Source organism: Pteronotus mesoamericanus, unplaced genomic scaffold (assembly GCF_021234165.1).
Source record: "Pteronotus mesoamericanus isolate MK-2021 breed Mesoamerican mustached bat unplaced genomic scaffold, CSHL_Meso_final contig_25, whole genome shotgun sequence".
Lineage (NCBI taxonomy): Eukaryota > Metazoa > Chordata > Mammalia > Chiroptera > Mormoopidae > Pteronotus > Pteronotus mesoamericanus.
In genome coordinates this window covers 1,943,079-1,960,058 of record NW_026555105.1, presented here as the reverse complement: position 1 = coordinate 1,960,058, position 16,980 = coordinate 1,943,079, and the positions used below count along the sequence as shown (strand labels likewise).

General features: G+C 53.8%; 1 protein-coding gene across 1 annotated transcript in view; it reads left to right on the top strand.

Annotated features, from left to right (window-relative positions):
• Positions 1 to 1,713, top strand: part of VAPB (VAMP associated protein B and C) — a 47,057-nt gene extending 45,344 nt beyond the window's left edge. Inside the window, exon 6 of the mRNA XM_054573569.1 lies at positions 679 to 1,713. Coding sequence (XP_054429544.1) covers positions 679 to 837 — 159 coding nt within the window. The 3' untranslated portion in view covers positions 838 to 1,713. The remainder of the gene's footprint in view (positions 1 to 678) is intronic.
• The last annotated feature ends 15,267 nt before the right edge of the window (positions 1,714 to 16,980 follow it).

Here is a 16,980-nt window from a genome sequence, read left to right as displayed (position 1 = left end):
CGGGAGGCGTGGGCCGCCTTGGGGGCCAGAGCCGCGGCGGCTGTGCGCTGGGGATGTGGCCAGGTGCCTTTACATAGAGGGAAAGCCGCGTTGCCTGTTTGGGAAATCCATGCATTATGTAGAAAATATTTGAGATGCATGTATCAAGTGCAGTCACAGTGTAACATTCCGCAGGTCATGTCCTGGAATAGTGAAAGGCCAGCAGGCTGCATGTAACTCCGTGGACACCCACTGTGCACGTGGCTCTCCACTGCGAAGCTCCCGGTCCTGGCTCGGGAGTTCCTTGCGATGAGGGAAGCCCGTTCAGAGAGGAAGGAAGGATGGGGGTTGGAGGTGGCTGTAGGTGAAGAGCAATAGCTGGGAGACGTGGCCAGAAAAGCGCACGGGCCCATGCTGGACCCTCTTCAGAGCCTTTTTCTGTAAATCTTGGGGAACCGGGGGTTCCCTGCTTGGATTTATGGTGTGAAAAGGTAACTGGCAGCAATGTGTAGGATGGATGGCGGCAGCGAGGGACAGCATTTTGTAGTGGCCTCAAGCCAGTCCCCTCACAGGCTTCCCAGTGGGGAGGGTGGACCATGTCATGGGGTCGGAAGCTGGGTGTGAGCCCACCGCTCAGCGGGACGGCGGCTGCCGCTTCCGGTGCGTGGAGTGTCTTGAAATGTGTCTTTGCTCCCATAGGAAGAAGATGGACTCCGGAAGAGGAAGACGGTGCAGAGCAACAGCCCAGGTCCCGCGCTCGCCGCGGTGGGCAAGGAGGAGGGCCTCAGCACCCGGCTGCTTGCGCTGGTGGTCCTGTTCTTCATCGTCGGGGTCATCATCGGGAAGATCGCCTTGTAGAGGCAGCAGGCGAGGGTGGCCGATGGGATTGGTGGGCCCGCCACGTCATGGGATTTAAATTTACCATAACCGTGTATAAAATTAATGTATGATGACATCTCACAGGTCTTGCCTTTAAATTACCCCTCCCTGCGCGTGCAAGTGCACACACACACACAAATGTAACATAATATAACGATCTTTTAGAAAGTTAAAAATGTATAGTACGTGATTGGGGAAAAGAATGATCTTTGTTAATGACAAGGGAAACCGTGATTAAATGATAATGGCATGTTGTAAATGTCATTTTAGACATTTGTAGCCTCGGTCCATGTTGCTGGATTACCTCTCTGAAAACGCGACACTTCCTCGCCGGGTGGTGCTGGCCCTCGGGAGCCGGAGCCCCGTGCGGTGGGAGCGCCAGCCCCTCCACAGCCACCCCGCTGCTCGCTCACTCCCCGAGCTGCCTGGCCGCGCGCCACCCCGGCCATCAGTTCTGGGGGCTGATGGACAGAGCCGGACGCCGAGAAGACTCGGGCCGTGGCAGCATCGACAGACTTGCTGGGCAGGGGAAGGGGGCGGCGAGGGGGACTGACCGGCCCAGCACTTCAGGAAGTCAACGCTTTGTTCTCTCAAAGGGACCAAGCTAAATTACTGTTGGTTCATGTAGTGAGATTGAGCTGTTACTCGGAAACATTTAATGCATATTTAACTTATTTAATGTATTTCATCTCATGTTTTCTTATTGTCACGAGATTATAATGAATGCTGTGGCCAGAGCCCAGCTGTGCCGCCCGAGGCTGGCGGCAGACGCTGGCTGGCGCTGTTGCCAGCGGGCCAGGGGCTGCTGCCTCTGGAGGGCTCGGGCTCTGCACACGTGTGGCTGGCGTGTGGTCCGTTTGAAGGCTGGAGAGCAGCAGCTGGGAAGTATTTTTCTGTGTAAATAATTAACAGCTGTCATCGGGAGGGAAATTTGTAGTAGCAACAGCCAGCTCCATGTGACCCCTTGCAGTGGAGAGGAGCCGCCGCTGTTCCGTGCTGCTCTCCCCCGGCCCGCCCCTCGACCCCCAGCCAGTGCGCGCACTTCCGGCTGGGGCCCCGGCCTGGTCCGGGCCTGACTCCTGCGGCCCCAGCCGGGGGTCAGGAGCAGCAGCGGGGGTAGGGGGAGGGAACCAGCAGTTGGGGTGCCGAGGGGTGCGCGAGGGGCTCTTTCGATCGTCCGTCCGTCACGTGGTAACGGAGACTTAGACTCTGGAGTCATTTTATGCCGTAAAAGACCAATCCAGTACTGTTTGACTATGTAGCATCTTAAAAAGAAAAAAAATTAAAATAAAGCCCCCAAATTAAGAATTCCTTTGTCATTTTGTCACATTTGGGAGCATGTCACACATGGGAGGATTGATTTTTGTCATCTTCATTTTGTCAGCGGAAGGCTGATTTTAAAATGTGCCCTGTCCATGAGAAAATATGTACAAGGTCTGTCCAGAAGGTACCCAGCCATGTACTAGGAAAAAGACATTTACTGAAGAAGATAAGATGCATTGTACGTAGGACAAGGACGCCTCAGTCCCCTTCAAAATAGGCACCTTGGGACCTCGCACAGGCCTCTCACTCGACATCAGCTGCCCTGTTGTATTTCCCTGAATCTCGTTGGCAGTCTGGAATCTTTCCTTTTCGAAGGTGATTTTAGTTTTGGGCAAAGCCAGAAGCCACAGAGTGCGGAACCTGGGCTGTAGGGAGCTGAATCACCTGGATGATTTGATGTTTCACCAGAAAACGGCACAAGATGGCGTGCGTGCGTGGGCGCATTGTGCTGGAGCTGCCAGTCACCAGCTGCCCCAGCCACAGCCTCTGAGTCCTCGGAACTGTTTCCCCAGAGGACTGTTCGCTTGTAACGCAAAATCTGATGGAGATTTGTTGCTCCACTCGCTCGGTCATTTTGAATGCAACAGCTGCATGGTACACACGCTTGCTCTATGGCATCTGCTGCCCCCACTGACTAGTACAGTGAAGGTGTCATTGTTCACACATGCACATTTCCAGCCCACTCTCCTTGGCAGCCAGGGTGTGCAAACCATTCTCCTGTTAACAATGGCTGGAGTTTTTCCGGATAGACCTTGTGTGTTTGATTTTTTTATAAATATACTTGGGTGGTGGTCGCTGACACTGAGTATAAAAGTAAACTGCTGAACGTCTAAAGCAGCAGGTCAGTCACCCTTGCCTTTCCCTGAAGGAAAAGAAGCCTCCCCTCTGCGTTAAGGAGTCATGCAGGAAAGACCCGTGAGAGCTATGCTGAGCGGGGCTGCAGTGTGTGGGCGGGTTTTAAAGGACGAGTTCTACACCGGGAAGAGGGTCCTTAGATGTCAGTGCACCCTGAGTCACTTTCCCTGGAGCCTGGCGGGGCAGGGTGGCCTGAGAGTCTGCCTCTGGTGATCCCCTCAGGACCTAGAGAGAGACGGGCCGTGGGAGCCCGGCGGGCCAGTCAGTAACTTCCTGTCTTCGCCGTAAGTTCCCTCCGCATCCCAAGTTCTTACCCAGATGGGCCACACCTCCTGCTCCAATGGCGCCGAGTTCACAGGTGGGGAAGGCCATCCCGTTATAAATTAGTCTCCAGTGCTTTTTCCACGTGGATCCATGAGCTGTGAGGCATGTGCCGTGTGCCATTCATTTCCTCTAAGTGGACTAGAATTTGCCCCAGTGTGGGAGCCACAGCAGCGACGTTTCTGTAGCCTCCAGGAGCTCCCCGCCTCGGAAGCAGAGTGCTCGCAGTCACGGTTCTCCCCCTGGCCTGTCCCCACCGGGGTCTGCAGGCTGTTTGTTAGAGGACTCGGCTGTGTGTTCTGATAAAGCTCCGTTCACGACCACAGCGGGTGGGAGCTGGCCTGAGGCTGGTGCCTCCCTGAAGCGACTGTCCTCAGAAAGAATGCGTGGGTGGCCGCCTCTGCATTGGGCTTTTGAACGCGACTTAGCATTTTGTAGACACCTAGAAACAGGTGGATATGGGCATTTGGTTGGTAGGGAAACGTTAAAATTCAAAACCCAAAGTTGTCTCTTCTTTTCCACTCGACATCCGGTAAACCCTCTTCCCCATTAGGGGCTCAGACTTTGCGAACACGTCTGTCTGTGGGGCGTTTTGGCCGAGTGGGACGAGGGCGCTTCTCAGGGAGGGGAGCGGCAGGGCGACCGGCTGTCCTCTGAATCGCCCTGGTCGGCCAAGGCGGGGGCAGAAGAGGAGGTGCGAGGAGCCAGCCCTGCTGAGGTCCCGGGACGACCCCCAGGGCCCAAACCCTTGAGGGCCCTGGGGAAGCACACGCCTTTTCTGGAGGAAGGCAAAAAGGGGTGTGTGGCCCTGGCACGTGGTCCGTTCTCCCCTGAGAAGGGAAGAGCCAGACCCTCGGACTGAACCAGCACAGGACGGGGCCGACGCTGGGCAGGGTGCTGGCTGGTGCGGGGGCGGCCGCAGGCGGGGGGCTCGCTGGTTTAGCAGCACCTTGAGCCCACTGGTGTCCTCATTTTAGAGTTTTACCCAGCACCCAGCTCGCAGTGCGAAGAGACGTAAGCCATGACGGAGTCCCATCGCCTTCCATTGATTGAAATTTTAGATGGACAATGCGGGCTGCCCCGGCGTGACACAGATTATCTCTTAAAGAGAGTGAGCCGGGGCCCTCGCAGGCACAAGGGCCCGGCTTTAATTTTCTCCTCGTTTGCGGGGTTTCCCTCTTCCATCCTTCTCAGCAGCCACCAGGAGTACTACATACTGATAAAATCAAAATTGATTTTTACCAGTGGCCAGTTCGTGTCCAGAGAGATGGCGTCTACCTCCCGAACCAAAGTGGGGGAAACGGGGAACTTCTAGTGACCCGTGAAAACCTGGAGGCTTTCACACAAACCCCATGGACAGCGTCGCTATCGGAAGACACCAGCGCCGGCCTTGCGGCTGCGGGGAGTCAAATAGGACTGAGTGCAGCCGTAGCTCTGAGCTAAATAGCCTTTCAAATTCATTTGAACACAGGCCGTGTGTGCATGTAGCATATATACCACGTGTACGTATCTTTCCAATGGGGGTGTGTGTGTATGTGTGTGTGTGTAGCATATATACCACAATATATTGAAAAAATATATATATTTTTCCAACGGTGCCTATATTTTTTGCACACAAGTCTCTGCAAACTCAGAATCCACGCCGATGTCGAATGCCATTGTCATTTCGGTTCCTTCTCTAAAGAACTGGCCCGTCGATGGGTGTCTGGCGTGCTTGTGAAAATCTTGGCTGACGAGGCAAAAAGTAAGGAGAGAAAAGGGACTTAGGCCGCAAAGTCGGCTTGAACATGCAAACGGCATAGGCGTCTGCAGCCCTGCTTCCTGTGCTGGCAGTGGCAGGTCACCTGGGTCCCAGAGCGGCCTCCCCTGCCCCTTCCTGTCGACCCCCGTGGCTGGAGGAGGAGCAGAAAGAGCTAAGTAAAACCAGGGGCTGAATACCGGTCACACGGAGGAGCCCCACCAGCAGCAAGCCTGGGCCGCTTTGCTCCTGCTGAAATGGCGTTGGAGCGCGTCCCCTGGAGAGCAGTGGGGGACAGCAGTGCATGGTGCAGAGGTGGCCAGGCCCGCGCGGCCGCCTGCGTGTCCCCCGGGACGCGGGGGTCCCTGCCCTGATCACATTTGCAGGTGCCCCTTTCGTTTAAACCTTCCTCAGGCAGAGCTGCTGGGACAGGACCTTTTAGAGAAAGTCACTGTTGTGACGCCCTCCCGACCCTGTGAGCCTCTGGAACATTCTCTCATTGAACTTCATCCTTGCAGTGACTGTGGCCAAGGGAACATGTCCGTTTTGCAGAGGAGGAAATGTCTGTTTTCCAGGAGGTGAAATGGGACGTTTTTCTAGAACCTCTGGTTTGGAACGAAATCCGGCCTCTGGGAAGCCTGTTGCAGGCCGAGTCACTCACTGAGACACGGCTTCCGCCTCAGAGCCACTCAGAGGGGCCCGTGGGCAGGGCTGCGGGGAGCCAGCGCCCCATCTGGTGCGTCTGCCACCCTCATCCCTACGTAGTCATTTTAAAGTGGCAAGAATCAGGACTTTCCTTCGGGTGCTTTTCAGTGTTGGCATTGAGCACACTGCAGACAGTGAAGAAACGCGTTTTCCACTTTCCCGCTGCCCCGTGCCCCCAGGAGGGAGCACGGGGGCTCTGGAGGCAAACCTCAGTCTGTCTGGGGAGGCGGTAGTGTGCTGGCCGTGGGGGAGCGCGGGCCGCGCCTCGGAATGGGCGCCTGCCGGGCCCCCATTCCTGCTGGTCTCGGGCTGCCCCAGAGTCGCGTTGCCTTTCTCTGCAAGATGGTCAAAGGGAGCCAGTAAGCGCAGACGCCAGTGGGGAGGATCCGCGGAGAGGCAGGTGCGGAGGCTGGGGAGGCTGGGGAAGGGAATCTCCGGTCAGATTCCCAAGCCCACCTCCTCATCCGAGTCCCACGGGCCGGGCTGCAGGCTCAGCCTCCAAGAACATTAGGCCTGGCACACGAGGCCACCCCCACACGTCGAGGGACCCAGACCTCCCTTGGAGGGGCGTCTTTATCTACACTGCTGACAAATAAGCTTTCGCTTTAATTTATTTTCATTACAGCGGTATTTTGAAAAATTGAGGAGACGTGAACGCGTGCACACGGCTGTGCATGCTAGTTAAAAGTGAAGCCGGTGGAGGTGGAGGAGAGGTTGTCCCGATTAATATAATTACTTCGGATTTTTTCCTTAATGGAACTAATTCATTAGAAAATGTCAGCATCCGATCTGGAGGAAAGGAAGAAAAAGCTAGCAACAAAAATACAGCTATTATCTAACTTGCCATAAATATTTGCAATTATGATACCTTGGAATGCTGCCTTGATATGGATTGCTTTGATTAAAAGATGTCAGTTGAATACAGCAGTACTGGGGGATAATAGTTTCTGCTGGTAGATAAATGCTAATGTTTATTTTGAAACCCGGAAACATTGATCCTGTGACAATGCCCCATTACAATCACTTTATTATCCCACGGGGCTGATGTATATTTAATCGTTTGGCCAGTGCATGTGGGTGCCGTGCTGAGGCTGGCTCGCCGTCCTGCACAGCCGCTTGCATTTTGATGAGCGGCGGGAGCACCCCAGGCCACTGCGGGTGGGGCTGCTCCCCGAGAGCTCCCTCTCACCGGCACCCAAAGCCCGGTCTGGCCGACGCCAAGCAGGTTTCCCCTTGTTTTTTGTTTCATTTCAGTAAACACCAACCAGGAGAGACAAATCAGTTATCCTAGCATGATGTCATTAAGGTTTCGAGCTAACAAGGATGCGTCACGTTTTGCGACGGGAGCTGATGATGTATGAGCGCCCGTGTTTCTCACCTTGACTCAGAAGCATCCCACGTGGTACCCAAAGGTCTGATTCTTTTCGTGAACCGTGTGCTTTTTTCCTGTCCTTTTGGGCTTCAGAAATAAACTAAATTCAGCTCTTCCCTCTGGTCCAGCATTCATTTAGAACTATCTTTTTTTTTTTCTTTTTTCCCCATTAACCCTTTTACTTGGAATCAAAGATCAGAATTTATTGTCTAATCCTGAGGCCATGCAGACAAGAACTGCTTCTTGCTTTTCCTCATTCACTCACTCATTTAGCAAACATTTATCAAGTTACCTTCTCTGTTTGTTACTGAGAAATTAATGGGAGGGATTGTTTTTGTGGTCTTCATTCCTAAGCAGTAAGGTGATTCAGTTGAGTTTATACGTGGCGAGAAAAATGTGAAATGCATTTGGCTCCCTTTTCTGTTCCTAGCGTTTCCTTTTTAAAGACAATTTATAAACAGCTGCCATTTGGAACTTCCTATGAGAAATTCAGAAATCTATACTTCCTCTCCCCTCATTTTGAGCAAAGGCGGACTTCAGGAGGTCTTGCTGTTCTTTCCTACCCTGCTTTTACATCTTTCTGTCGGTCTGGAACAAGACCTCCGCAGCATGTTTTTATTGTCACTTCGATGCACGTTAACATTTTGGGAACTGAGGGTTTTAAGAGATGGCTTAGAGTGCTTTGGTTTGCATAATTTTTCTTTGATGCATTTAAAGTGTGTTTCCTGTTTGGACGTGGAATTCATGTGAAAAGTTAGTGCAGGAAAGGACCCCACCATTCTACGCGCTGGTTGTCTGATACATAATCAATCCGTGGTTTCCTGGCTGAGTCGGCGTTTGCCAGATGAGAGGAGATGTATTTCTGTGGCATCCAGGTCGAAACAGACACCCCTCCCCCCTGCCCCAGCGTGTTCTCGCATGTTCTGCGGCGGCCTGATAAAACCCGCCCCGCCGGGGCATAAGCCTTTGTACGCGCTGTCTCCACATTATGTTCAATAAACTGCGCTCTGACTGTGTTGAAAGGGTGCTTTGGTGTAAAATTATTTTGAATGGATGGCTTAAGAGCCTTGAGATGTGCTTTAGAGAACATTCTAGAGTGCATCACTACTCTTTCACTGCGGCTTAGGAACAGAAAATTGGTTTAAATGAAAAAATTATAGATATTTTATGCCAGAAAACAAACTGAAGGGATGGTTTAGGTCAACATCCTCATTTTTCTGACGAGGAAACTTCTGCCCAGAGAGCTGCGGCTGGGCGCCGGGGCTGCACCTGCATTTTCCTGTTGGGGGACCGCGTGGCGTTTTTTTCTTTTTTTGACCAGGTGCTCCTGGGTGTCTGTGGTGCCTGAGTCTGCAACGTGGGTGGTGCCTCTCCCAAGCAACGGCGGACAGTTCTCCACGCCACGCTGTTATCTCGTTAACACATTAATCAAGAACATGTCAGCTTCTTCTGGCAAAGTACTGCATGCAAACAGTGAGACTTCACGTGAGACCAAGGGGTACCGAGGACAAAGTCAGCTTTCTTCAAGCTCAAACCCCCTTTCCTTCCCCGGAAGCTCCCGGTTTTCCTCTTTCTTGTTTGACTCCAGAGGGCCTCCGGGCGCATGTGTGTGTGAGCACGCGCCCAGCCTAGTGTTTCCCTACCAGCCGCAGCGCGCCCCGACCCGGCCCGTCGCGCGTGTTGCGTCTTGACTTTGTGAAGTGTGTTAGAGATCATTGTGTGTCCACACCTTTCTCTAATGGCCCTGCAGTTTCCCCGCCGGGTGAGGGCCCAGCAGACACTGACTCATTGGCGTAGCCTCAAGCCTTCTGCCGCAGACACGGCTGCAGCAAACACCCCTGTAGATGAGCAGGAACAGCAGGACAGTTCCTGGAAATGGCTGAGTCACAGGTGCCTGCGTTCAGTTTGTCTTCCAGGGAGGGCGCTCCCGCTCCTGGTCCCCGCGCCCGCGTCCGTCCCTACTCCCTCCCGCAGGCCTGGGGTCCTGCCCGCCTTCCGCACCTGCACCCTCGCCCTGGCCCTGGAGCGGAGTGCTTGACTTTAATCCGCATGTCTGTGCGGGAGGTTGAGCAGCTTTTCACATGCGTGAAGGCTATCTGAACACTCGGGAAGGTGGGGAGTGAATTAAGTCAAAGGAAACAAAGGAAACAAAGGGTGAGGGCCCCACAGCAGAGAGGAAGGTTCAAAGGCCACGTACTTAGGGCATGGACACGGGGCTCTATGTTACTTTACTAATAGGAACTCGAAGCAAAGGGGATAGAAATCCACTGAACAGGGGTGGGCAGAGGAGTAACTAATTCTGCCTGGCCAGGCCTGCAGCTCGGACCCTCGCCCTGTCCTAGCGACGTCTCTGTTGCCCTTGTCTAAACGCTTGTGCCACATGTGCATGCCCAGGGGCCTTGTGTTCACGGGGGACACACATGAGGGGGGAGAGTTCCGATCCCAGATCACGGGAGCTTCTCTAAGGAGGGCTGAACATGGTGGCATCTTGAAAGGGTTGAAATTGGAGCTGTGAGGTGCGGTGTTTTCTGGGCAGTAAGAGAAGGGGTTGTTCCAAAGAGCCACCGCCCTCATCAGCCGCAACTTTTTGTCAGTGCGTTCGAGGACGAGTCTGCCCCCTGAGAAGTTGCCGGGGTCCTGTGATAGGCATGTCGCGCCCCCCCCCCAAAAAAAAACTGAAAATACCTTCAGAAATTGTACTTGGAGTCTGAGTTTCATGTATGTGTGTGAGTTTTCTTAGCAGTGTTTGCTCAAATCACTTCAGAGAAGAAAAGGAATAGTGAAAATTTGGAGAAACACCAAGTTCGTGTTTGGGACTTTTGGAAAAATGTACCTTTAATGCCACTTCAAAAATGTCAGGGAATGGGAAGAGGCTGGAGGCTTCCCACGGTTGAGCCGAGACTGGCATTTTTAGGGTGTCCTCCCTCCTTGGAGTCACATTGCTTGTCCTAAATGCAACTCCAAAGCACAGACAGCATTTCCCGATCCTGGCGATGGAACTGTCATGGAGGGTCACGCGGTGAGGGAGGGCCGGCGGCCCCCAGCTCTGGCCCCGTCATTGTGGCACCCGGGGCCGTTTCTCCCGTGGTGTCCGCAGTCTCAGACGCTGACAATGAGCCCGACTTGCGCAGACCCGCAGAGGCTGCCTTGTCCCATTAGCTGGCCCCCTCCCTCCTCTGTCGCCCCTGTCCCCCAACGCATTTGAAAGCTCCTATCATGGCCCGCCCATCGCTGGGTTGAACACAATTGGAGGGGAAGTTCTAGGTTTGTTGGTGGTTGGATTTGGTTTTGTATTTTTAATTTAATTTTTACCAAAGCACCCCATGTGCGTAGTATAAAAAGCCAAACACGGTTGACCCTTGACCAACATGGTCGGAGGCAGCAACCCTCGCGCAGCCAAAAATCTGCATAGAACTTTTGACTCCCCCAACACTTAACTACTAATAGCCTGCCATGGACCGGAAGTCTCCCCAGTAACATAAACAGTCAGTTAAGACACATTTTGTATGTTATATGTATTATAGACTGTATTCTTACAATGAAGTAAGCTAGAAAAAGAAAGTTATTATGAAAACAATGAGGAAGAGAAAATAAAAAATTCACCTTTACGTGGACGCAAGCATGTTCAAGGGTCAACTACAGCTCTAGCGGCTCCTGATGGAAACCAGCATCTGGTCTCCCCTTGGGGGAAGCAGCTGTTTAGTGCTACTTCTTCTGATTATAATCTCCACATTTCCGAAAAACGTGCCTATAGTACTTTTCCTTGATTTTTTCACTTCTACATATTTATCTGCCAATTTCCTTCTAAGGAAGACAAGGATTTAGCTCCAAGAGCCTGTCTTTCCATCCCATCCAAAGCGCGTTCTCCCCTCCCCCTCTCCCCGTGTGACTTTTTGTCTGCATTAGTATTCTTTTGCATGACCAAGACTCTTTAAAATATCGTTCACAGCTGTGTACATCCTGTGACGATACACTTCCCTTTTGTACATAGCCATTTCCCCCTCTTGGGCTGCTCAATCTCAGTGTTTTGTTTGTTTTGTTTCCTGTGGATCCATCATAAATTCAGCCCCAGACCCTGACAGAGTGTAAATATCCTTGGTACATTCACACAACAGGTAATCTCTGATTTTGATTTTGTTTTTCTTACAAAGGTCCCTCCAAGAGCTCTTCATTCTCTTGTAGACTGATTGCTCTCTAGACCCTCCATTCACTGTCATCTTGGGAACACCCTTCGTCTCCTCGGGGCTGAATCCCTGTGTTTTCGGGATCTCTGGCTTCCTCTTGTGTTACTACGTCATTCTGATGGAGCACATCCTTTAACAGGTTTCTGAGAAAGGAGTATGTGGGGGGTAATTTTTCTGAGAACTTTACATGTCTGAAAGCGTTTCATTCTGGCCCTCTCCCTGGATGGATAGTTTTATACTGGGTATAAAAATCAAGGTTGGAAGTCACTCTGAGGATTTTGAAAGTGTCATTCACTGACTACCAGCTTTCAGGTTTGCTTTTAGGAAGTCTAATGACATTTGAATTCCTAATCCTTTAAAAAAATTATTTCTAGGGGAAATTCTTCAACTTTAATTTTTCTATTATATTTATAATTTGAGAGGATTCTTTCCAGTTACTATTATTTGTTTATAGCCACCTGTTCTTGGTAGATGTACCATATTTTATTTTCATTGCGGAAATTGTAGTTTTGTTTTCTGTAAGAGGGACTGAAAGGTCGTGATGGTCTTGAAAAGATTAACATTTTTTTCACTCAGGACAGTATAGTCATTGCTAATCTGTCGCCTGCATTATCTTCTACCTCCTCGTCACTTTGGACTCGGTTAGTGTCTGTCACTTTGGAGGCTCTCCGCCAGTGCCTGATGATCCTTGAATGTCCTTATGTATTTATAAGGGAAGTGCTTTCAGATGGGCCACCGCGTGTGTGTAGGCGGGACATAAACAGTGGATTTCTATGAGACCTATGGGTCCGGGCCGAGTGCACCTCCTAGGGACTTCCTGTTTGCCAGCATCTGTAGTTTTCACTTGGGCTCGTTTCTCAAGGTGAAGGAGACCATGCACCCTCACTTTTATGTTTCTCACAGGGGTTAGACACAGAGCTTGGGGGTAAAACTTCTGCTGTAGACTCTATACGAGTTATCATGCGTTCAGCTAGAAACTGACCTGGCGCCTTGGGCACCAATCCCTGTGCCTTTGGAGAATGAGTGGGCCTGTCTCCGGGCCCTGCTCTCAGCTGGTACTTCCTGTCCTGCTTGCTGTGGTCTGCTGCCAAGTGGTTCGCTGCCCGTGAGCCTTCCAGATTCCAGAATTCTGCTGACAGCTCTTGTTGGCTGTATTCTCTTCTCCCTTTGTGTTTATCCACCTGATTGGTGTCTTTAGTCTCTGCCCACAATTGATTGGGGTTTCGGAAGGAAGTAGAGGCGCATGCCCCACTGGCCACTTTAGCCTCAAGTCCGGGAGCCTGCCTCGCTAGGCGCCCAGTTCAATGCTCTCCACGTATGTGGGCCTTATATGTGCTCAGTAAATATATGTGGGTCTTATTAGACCGACATGGTAGATTTTAACAGCAGTAATGACCAGCTAAGTTTTTTTCTTAATTTTTTTGCTTCTGAGGGATTAAACATTACCAAATGTAGGAATGGGAGCAGTAGGTTATTAATGAACCCTTGGGGAATAAATACGACGTCAGTGGAAAAAGACCCACGCTGTCGGAGTTTCTGTGTTTAAAGCCCTTGCTCTTACAACACATCGTGGATTCCTCCGGAGTCTTTTGCCGCTGATGGCCTTTCCGGGGGTGGGACTAGGTGGCTCCAGGGACCGCCGGAAGCCGGGGCCCCACAGGGAAGGATAGAAAGCCTTGGGGTCTGCTTAAGGCCCAGGGTCTCCTTGTCTCCCCCACCTCATAGATAGGAGTAACCTGAGACAGGCTCTCGGGGGACCCTGCCGCAGGCCCTGCGGTCCTCTATTCTAGGACAACGGTCGTCCCCAGCGCCCTTCCTAAAGAGCCTGGCTAGCAGAACACAGTACTCTCAAGTTCACGGTCGCAGAGTCTGTCCTGCCCATCTTATTAAAAAAAAAAAAAAAAAAAAAAGCAACATCTAGACTCCACACCAGCATTTAGGGTATGTGGTTGTCTCTTGAGGCCGGAGTTCCAAGCCTCCAGCCAGTCAGTACTCAGCATCTGTTCATTTGGTGTTTGTTGAGCTCCTACTGTGTGCCTTGCACACACTGGGGGCGCAGCGGGGAAAGGGATAGACACGGGCCCTGTCAAGGAACTCATCCTGGAGGAGAGAGGCCGTTGAGAGTAAGGACAGGAACCCACAGGGACTTTCAGATACTGGTAACCGCTCTGGGGGCGAAACTAAAACGGGTGGGGGAGGGGCTGCGTGGGGGCAGGTGGCAGAGCCTTCCAGGCAGAGGGGGCAGCCCTGCGGGGCCCCGGGGCGTCCAGCCCGGCCTTAATCACCACCAGCAGGGTGGCCCCGGCTGGGGTGGAGGGCAGAGATGGGAAGGGGCTCGGAACAGGGTCGGCCCGCGGGCCTAGAAGGGAATATACTCCCACCCTCGCGTCCTCCTGATGGGGTCTCTGTGCGAGAGGGAACCAGCTCTCAGTCACGGGAGGAACACCAGAGCCGCACTCGCTGCCCCAGTTTAGCCCGGAGGTGGGGGTGGCCCCTCCCCCGGCTGCACCAAAGGCCGGAGGCGGCCTTCACGAGACCCCTCCGCTGTGCCCTCCGGTGGCCTGTGTCCTGTCTGAGTCACTGGCCCTGGGAGGCCGGGGCAGGCGGCAGAGCCCGAGCCACCAGGCACCCGGAGCCGGCTCTTCAGGCCAGCGGCACTGCTGGGAGATCAAACACATTTGCTTAGAAAAAGCAAAGAAATAACTTCTTTTGATAACCAGCATCTGTTAGTTAATGGGCCTCTGAGAGCTGTATACAATTTAAACTTTTTATTAAAAAAGAAAAAAAGCTCGTTTACTCTCCTGGGAGCTTACGCTGTGAAATTATCAACTGCTCCGGTTTTTTCCTTTTAAACGTGACTGAACATACAATGGAGAACATTAATTTTGTTTTGTTTTGTTTTGAACGCGAACTGTGGGTTTTACTTTCCCCGCTTTTGATTAAAGCCACCTCGGCTGGTCGGGGGAAGGCCAGAGTCGCGGTGGGGAGCCAAGGAAGGCCCCCGGCCCCAAACCCTCCCTCCTTCGTCGCAGCCCGGGCCTGGAGCCGGCCCACTGGCCTTTCTCCAGCCGGGACGCTATTCTGTCCGCGTCACTGGCTCCAGGACCAAGACGCCCCGGAGGGGAACAGGGCCTCAGTCCAGGCCCCTAATCAACGGTGGCCCAGGGCGGGTCCCACAAAGCAGCCCCTCATTGCTCCCCCCCCGCCCCGCCATCAAGGAACCCTGCCCTAGTCAGGGGACTGAGGCCACCCTGGAGGAGGCTCGGCTCTCAGGCTGGGAGGCCCAGCTGCTGGCGACCCTGGGCGAGCCCCGCTCCCCTCGGAGCCTGGCCCAGGGTCCTCAGGGCAGGAGGCAGCCACGCCCTTCACCCACACCGCTGGGCCCCCTCAGGGACACCTATCTGACCTGGCCGTGACCCCCTTCGCTTCCACGCTTTGGTGTGAGGGTTAAACGGGATACTCAGCCGCAGTTACTGAGGCTCTGCCTCGTGCCAGGCACTGCCACGCCCACTGGAAAAGGTCGCGGTGGCTGACTTGGTCCTTCCCTTTTACACCCTCCACAGGGACACTCACTTCAGACAGCGATCGGGAAGCCTCATACAAAATGTGCAAGAGAGTGAAGGGACGGCGAGGAGACAAGGGAGGAAAGAAGGCTGCTTTCTGGGGACGCTGACGGTGGGTGTCACCCGAGGAGGTGACACGCGGGCTAAGACTTGAATGAAAAGAGCCGCGCTTCTAAGGCTCTCGGGGAAGAGGCGTTAGGCAGAAACCATGGCACGTGCAAAGGCCCCGGGGCAGGAAACAGCTTCCTGGGATCTAGAGAGAGAAGGATCACGGGATGCGGCCTGGCGGGTGCGGCCGGGGCCGGGGAGGCCCGGTGGGGCCGTGGAGCCGCCGGGGGACTGGGAGCTGGGGTTTTACCCACAGGGCGCGGGAAGCCCCTGCGGCGTTCAAAACAGGGCCTGGGCGCAGCACCGCCTCAGGGCGCGTCACGGAGAGTGCAGCCAGCGTCGGCCTCCACTGGCTTTCCTTCCTTTCTCTGGGAGACAATTCGCCTCCTTCCCTTCGACTCCTAATCTCCTCGGTTGACTTCAATAACTGGCAAGAACATTTTTCAGGCTGTTTAATTTTATTAAAAGATTCAAATTCGATGATAAATAATGGCATGGTTGCCTCAAGCCTCAGACACAAAACTTGCTCAGCCGTGGACACATTATCGCCACCCACCCCCCTCCCCGCCAGCCCCCCCCGGCCCCCCGCCCCGCAACCCCGATGCTGTCTGAGGCCGTAAATAATTATTTCTTGTGCTTTGGTAAATATGCCGGGAACACTCGTCATTCTCTGAGACCCACAGACAATATTAACTTGGTGGGGTTTTGTTTTTTTTTTTTAAAGAAGAATGGGTAGATAAGTTAGAGCAATTTCAGTGGGCTGATTGAACCCCACACAATCTAGCGGAAGGACAAGGGCTTCCTTCTGAAAGCATCATTAGCCTCACAGACAATTGTTGTTCGAGATCCGTGACAAGAGCCAGAGATAGGAATCGGGCGGAGGAAGGAGGGGCGCGTCGTCCGCACCAAGTCCCGGAAACCCTTGAGCCCACCCGGACGCCAGTTAATTTCACAATGTACAGACGCGGCCCTGGGAACACAGGCAGGGGCTGGGGAGAGGCACAGCCTGTCCCCGCGGAGCAGAGAGGCCATTGGCGTCTCGGGAGCAGGCCGCCTGTCCTTCCGTTGCCTCCATGGAGCCCCGTGACCCTGCCTTCTCCCTAGAATGGTCCCCAAGACACATCCAGCTTGGTTTTCTCCCTCCCGTCAGGCGAGCCCAGGGTTCTTGAAAGCAGAGGATGCCTGTGCAGGGCTAATGACAGAGCACGTTGGTATTGCCGTGCTCGTTAGTATTAATTACTTTCCAGAGGCTGGGAACCCCACTTTCCTGCAGAGGCCGGCCCCCAGCAGCCGGCCGGGGGCGGCCACACGCCTAGGCTCACGCGGAGCAACATTCACCGGCAGCGAGGATGGCTCGAGGCCCGGCTCGCGGAAACGCGGGCAGGCGCACGCGGGTGCTGGCTCAGAACCCCAGGGAGCCGGATTTTCTCCAAAGAGAGAGCCCTCTGCCAGCCCGCGGGAGCCGGGAGCCCTGAGCAGCATCTTTAATTCATGGCTCTGGCCTGAATGTATGTTGCTAAACTCGAATTAAGGATCTTTAAACCACCACCCGCGCAGGGCAGGCCCGCGGGGCAGCATTCCCACGCAGAGCCTCCCCCCCACTGCCCAGAACCCCAAGGGCGCAGGGGGTAGGGTGGGGGGTGGGGTCCAATCCCTTGCACTGGTCCTAGAACTGCCCATGAAAATTGGGAGCGAACATTCAAAACTCAAAGCGGTTGGTTGGCATCGCCGCGACGCGCCGGGTCGTGGACACGACTTGGCGACCGGCCGCAGCCCAGGCTCTGCAGGTGCTGTTGAAATCAGGGGCTGAGCCACCAGGACGCAGGCTGAGCTGACGGTGGCAGGGCCACTAAGGGCCTGTGACACAGCACAGGGAAGGCGCCGGGCCTCCTCACCGATTGGTGGTGGAGTCCGTGCCAGGCGGAGACCCCGGGGTCAGACGGGGTCCCCGTT